At 47.1% G+C, this 6,000-nt stretch overlaps 1 protein-coding gene across 1 annotated transcript in view; it reads left to right on the top strand.

The window, feature by feature from the left end:
- LOC136576163 (angio-associated migratory cell protein-like) overlaps positions 1-5,295 on the top strand; it is a 28,451-nt gene extending 23,156 nt beyond the window's left edge. The window contains exons 11-12 of the mRNA XM_066575235.1: positions 1,000-1,154; positions 2,919-5,295. Coding sequence (XP_066431332.1) covers positions 1,000-1,154; positions 2,919-2,994 — 231 coding nt within the window. The 3' untranslated portion in view covers positions 2,995-5,295. The remainder of the gene's footprint in view (positions 1-999; positions 1,155-2,918) is intronic.
- The last annotated feature ends 705 nt before the right edge of the window (positions 5,296-6,000 follow it).

The raw sequence follows: 6,000 nt of genomic DNA on the forward strand, positions 1-6,000 counted from the left end.
ATATAGCTGCATCTCTCAGGGGGTTATCCAGGCTGCGTTCACGTCGTTATTAAACCGAGAAACAAGCGGGGTATTCGATGACCACAAATATCATCAAATGCCCAATCCTATAAGATGGCCACACAGCAAGAAAAACGCCAAGCAAAAAAACTGTATCATGCCATAGTATGAATAGAAATATCTTAATTGTAATTACTAACTAGTAAAAAGGACAAAGTCGTGATGGAACAAATCCCAAAGACGACCCTCGGTGCGCGATCCCATAGTCTCATCTCATGTCAGAAGGCAATGAAAACAAATCATACCCCATATGAAGACATGTGATATATTAGACCTATTCACATGGATGCAGGGAATGCACTCATAACCCAGTTTCCCTGAAAATAAGACAGGGTCTTATATTAATTTTTGCTCCAAAAGAGCATTTTTAGCTGCCTGAACACTATTTGAACTGACTTTTTAATTACCCATAACTAGGGCTTGTATGTCAAGCATCCTCAAAAATCATGGTATCGTGTCTGCACGGCACAAGAGCGCCACGCCAGCACGGGCGTAGGGTGGCGTTCACACCAAAGCAGAAAAAAGCACCCACTTTACTATGCAGAAATAGATCACACCACTCCAGGCACGATAGATGGAAAAAGCCTGTCCCTTTCTAAACAGTGCTTAAAAAACGGGGTAGTCGTCCTGGTAAGGACGGCCCCACAGTCTTCACCTAGGACTTGACTTTCCCTGAAGCGTAACCTGGAGGGATGTAAGAAACTGAGAAACTGGGATTTGTTTCATCATGACTTACTAGTTTGTAATTACAATAATTTTGCTCATTTTTTGGTGTGTTGGATGTTTTTGATGCTTCGTGTTCACGTCCTGTTTGGCCCACGTATCTGAATTATTTAGATTTCCTTGGGGTAAACGCATGGGTGGTGAAGCTGCGATGTCTCTCTGCGCCCTTCGAGCGATGATGGGTGGGGTGTAACGTCTGTCCCCTCTGTCCTCTAGTCCGGCATCGTGCAGCTTCTGTGGGAGGACAACTCGCCGGTGGTCTACACTTGCAGCTTGGATGGGGCTGTCAGGCTCTGGGACTCGCGATCAGGAAAGATGATCAGCGAATACTTCGGCCACACCGCCGAGATTCTGGACTTTGCACTTAACAAGTGAGTAATCGTCCCGGACAGAAGAGTCACCGGTAAAGGTTTATGTGAAGCCTGCGGATGTATGAAGAGGAAAGTACCAGAATGCACCTTGTATGAGCAGGGAGTGGTTTGTGTTGCATGAAATATGATGGCTGTTTCATATTTATTGACCACAAAACATTACATTGCAGACTGATGCAAAGAATAAGTAACGCAGCTCACTTTACAGCCTGCAGTAAAATTCAGTCTAGATCCTGATGATCGACCCGTGGGAAGCTGCAGTCGCACTTTGATCACAGCTTTTGTGCAGCCTAAAAAGGATCATTTTCAGCAGGACATAAAAACGATCCAGATAGGGATCATACCCGCGCCTCTGCTGCTCATGGCGTAAGAGCGGTGACGCTGGACACACGCAGGATCGGTTATGATCCCTGTTAGAGCGTCCGCGCGTCTCCAGCATTGGAGGACGGTTGCGATCGTGAACTCCAGGCTTGGCCGAGCTGACTTTTTTTAAAATTTTTTTTAGGGGATTCCTCCACCCTGCGCCCCCTGCTGAGTAGTAAATGATAGTTATTTTGCAGTGTTGGGCTACATTCATACGAGCGTGAGTTTTGTGCGTTGCGAGGTGAACAGAACTCTCACGTGAATCTAATGATCTCCATCATTATTGTGATGAGCTGTATTCTCACGCGCTGCATGTCCTTCCTGTACTCTCGATGAGGTCTGGCGCACACAGGCGGATGTTTGCTCCGGAGCTGGTGTTCCGCGTCAGATTCCGCAGCCATAACCCTCCATAGCACACTATGGAAAGTGTTTTTTACATTTTTTTTTTTTAATTTCATGCACACGAATCGCAATTTCCGCTCGCAGATGAAAAATCGCAGCGTGCTTCATTTTACTGCGGTTCCCGCACACATGGCTTCCATTGACATTGTGGATGGGACACGGATTCCGTGGGAAAGCAGGAGTTTAAAAAACCCCTGTACTGCGCTTGTGCTTCGGCCGCCAATTCCGCACACATCCACAGTACAGAAGACAAGGACAGGTACGCAGGGTCACCGTCGTGGGCACGGGCCGATTCCGTGCGGGATATCCCATGTGGAATCCGTGTGTGCCTGTGGACATGAGGCCTAAAGGGAACCAGTCCGCACGTTGACGCTTCAAAAGTTACCTTGTCCACCCTGCGCCAAACATACGGCTTTATTTTTCCAGCACCTCATGTAAATATCGGGCCGGACCAATTTGTGAAACCCTGTACCCCTCCCCCAACGCTACCCCCTACTCTGCAAGCGTTTGGACACATTCACCACATGATTACAGCCAAATGTTGCTCAAACGCTGTGATCTCGGAGCCCGACGCATACGTGGTACATCTGTCCTTGTGGGCGGATTACTGTCTTCCGACTGCACGCGCCGAGGTCACGGTGCTGGCGCCAGACTTTGGCCACGACTTTGATGATATTTCCAGGTCACTTGCAGAGTGAGGGGCGATGTTTGGTCCGCTGGACAGTCTGTGAGACCCTGCGTCACGCCCCAATCACCCGATACTTACATGCGGCATCAGAAAAATAAAAGCTGCCAGTTGCGGGTATGCTTGGCACAGGGTGGGCAACGAGATAACTTCTGAAATACGAGTCGGCGGTGTCTAAGCGGAGTTGGCGAATTAACAGGTGCAAAAAATGCTGACGGGTTCCCTTTAAAAAATAATAATAAACTTCTTTCTTTCTTTATAATCTTTCACCATGACGCAGCAACAATGTATCTTCACCTTCTCCTCTGTTTCAGGGACGCTTCCATTGTGGTAACCGCCTCTGGGGATCACACGGCGAAAGTATTCTGCGTGCAGAGACCCGACCGCTAGGTGCATCTGATTCTCCGTCCGCTCCCCATAAGGAGCAGACCCCCTGCTGGGCGGCTGGAGCTGTTCTATACATGTTTGATAGGTGTGGATGTGTTGGAGTTCCCCGTATGTATGTGGATAGAACGCGGTTGTCTGCTCACATGAACTCATTTTTCACACTATCTATAAGAGTTTCTTTTGGGGTTGGGGGGGGAAAAATGTTAGCAGTTCTTAAAGTTACAGGCTATGACTTAAGGGCATCCACTACTGAGACGGTGGAAGCTCTCGGCCAGACGCGGCTGAGGGCATAATGTTTATAGCCCTTTATGAAGCGACAGGAGAAATATATGTATATTTTAGTAAAATTCCTTTAATCTGACTCTTATGGCGTTTAGGGTTCATTTGGAGTCAGGGCATGCAGGGACTTGTAGTTCTCAAGGGCTGGGCGCTTCCAGGAGAGTCCAATATAACACAAAGTGTCTGAATCCGATCACATTTCGGTTTTTGTGAAGCAAATCGGCGATGAAATAAACCTTCACAGCGCCATCTGTTGGAAGGTAGCGGCGCAGGAGTCACATGGTGCAGCATGGCCAGAATACGCAAGACCTACTAAAAGTTTGGATATTGACTCCTAGAGCAGCGAACTTCCAACGGGTGACATTGGAGGATTATTCTATCACTCATTTGCATAGCTTTTTCCCAAGGAGCATTGCATGGCCTATAAGACTCCTTACATCCTGTGATGCTCTCCTCAAGGAGAAACATTACCCCCTGCACTCTTGTTGAAGAAACTGTTCTTTCTTCTATCTGAGACGGAGATGCATAAACTAATGCCAAAGAGCATCCATCACGATCCTGCTGTGGGTCCCGCTATCATCTTTGAGTCTCTCTAAAATAAGTATAAGTCATGTAATATATATTTAGATCAAGAGGGCGGCCATCACAATGGGTGGGACTTAAAGGGGTTGTGCAAAGATGCACAATGCCTTCCAGAAATCGGGGCTGGTGGGGAACGGTTGATCACCTGGTGTCCTGCTTTCAACATCCCGGGCGACCAGCTGGTTTTGCCAGGGTATGCCTAGGCCAGCTACACATTTCCCAGACAGCGACCGCTGCAGGGGAAGTGTAGTATTACAGGACAGCTGCTCTTATGAATGGTCGTCCTGTAGTACCAGGATGGGAGCCCCTCTTACTGATGGGCTCCCCTTTCTGGGATCCTTCTCTATGACGTTCATATACTCTAATAGGGCATATGAACAGGGGTTAGGATCTTTATGCAACCCTTTTTAAAGGGGCTGTCCACTGTCCAACTTATCACTGTTTTGCTGCCAAAAGCAGACTGCTCCATACATTGTGCAGTGGTCAGAGTTGGTACTGCAGGCTCATTCACTGCAGTACCAACCTGGACCATTGAACAATCTACTGTGCTGTCTGCTTCCTGCAGTAAAACTGTTAGAAGTGGGGCAACTTCATGAAGTGCTAGTTTCAATCTTTTCCTAATTTTTTTAGGAAGTTAACTGGATTAATATGGGGATAAATATATATATATTTTGTAAACTGATTTACTCAAAGCACGACGACCGGGAGCGAGGCTGGATTTTTAACTTTTCCATATAAGGGCTCTTCACTCGCTTGCTGCTGCATTTATAAGGCTTGGCATCTGAACCCAGAAAAATATATATATATGTATGTATAATGTGCAAATCAGTATATCTTCAGGAACCGCTGTTGGAAATTGTGGTTTATTGACATCCTCTGAAAAAAAGTATAATGCCTAGATTATAATTTCAATGCCGCCTTATTGGGCAGAAATGTCGCATCACCGGCCTGATTTTATATATGTGCCCCAGTATATACTAGTACATAGCAGAGTAACCTGTTTACAATATAGTGGAGGCATCGGGCGCCTTCTCCGAGCTCTGGGTTCTCTCCTGACTTGCCCCTTACCCCCCAAAAAGTTGGATGCTGGCGGGAAAAAACGTTAATAATTCCCAGTCATCACTGTTTTTCGGTTAAAAAAAAAAAAGTTTAAATTAGAAGTGAATGCCGACTTGTGATTGGCCTGACTGCTGGGGAGAATGGCCGCCTCTCCTGTCTGGGCAGCAGAAGCACTTACCTCAGCCATTCTAAGATGAACATTTCAGCCAGCGGTTGAAGCCACTTCTTCTGTTTTTCTCTATGGTTTCCACAGAGGGCTTCACTCCTCCGATTACGCCTGTGATCCCGTCGCAGAGCAACGAGCTCCACTGGTTATTTATACGACTTGTATTACTATGTGTGAACGTTGCTGTAGACTATTAAAGAGGAAGCTTTCTTACAACAGCCATTCGTCTTGTCTTTATTTTCGAATTTCTTTTGTTTGGTCATGGGTTTGGTGATGATGGGACTTTTTTTTTTTTTGTGGATTGCACCTTATTACAGTAGTGTATCTTACTGCAGCATCACTTATGGAAGATTGGCATGGAAAATGCCAGTCTTGGATAAATGTTCCCCAAAATGTATATATAAATCAGGCCCCTTGAATATCAACTATTTACTGTAATCAAAACCACTCCAAGCAATGTTATACGCTGATGAGCCAAAAGTCATGGGACAGGAACTAATAGTGTATAGCAGGGGTCCCCAACCACAGGAGCGGGGCCGGGCCCTTAGGTGTTTATCGCCAGTCCACGGCACCGCCGGGAACTTTTGTTCTAAACACAAGGCCCGCTGCCTCGTGTTATGTGGCCCGCGGCGTGCTGACGCCGCTCACCACTGAAGCGGTTACCAGCGGGGCCGCCGCAGCTCCCCGCTGGTAATCGAGCTGATCCCGGCGCACACTTACGTGTGCTGCCAGGCAGGGGGGGAGCTATATTATACTGCCCTATGTGTGTACTGCCAGGACATTCTAAATGTCATAATTAAATAAGTATGCACTAAACTCCAACCCCCTTTATAACCCCGCCCCATATAACCAAAGCCCCGCCCATGTCCCGCCCAACCCTGCTGGGCCTTGTAAAAATGGTCTTGCTTGAAGCCGCTCCCTGG

The sequence above is a fragment of the Eleutherodactylus coqui genome, chromosome 8, assembly GCF_035609145.1.
Source record: "Eleutherodactylus coqui strain aEleCoq1 chromosome 8, aEleCoq1.hap1, whole genome shotgun sequence".
Taxonomy (NCBI): Eukaryota; Metazoa; Chordata; class Amphibia; order Anura; family Eleutherodactylidae; genus Eleutherodactylus; species Eleutherodactylus coqui.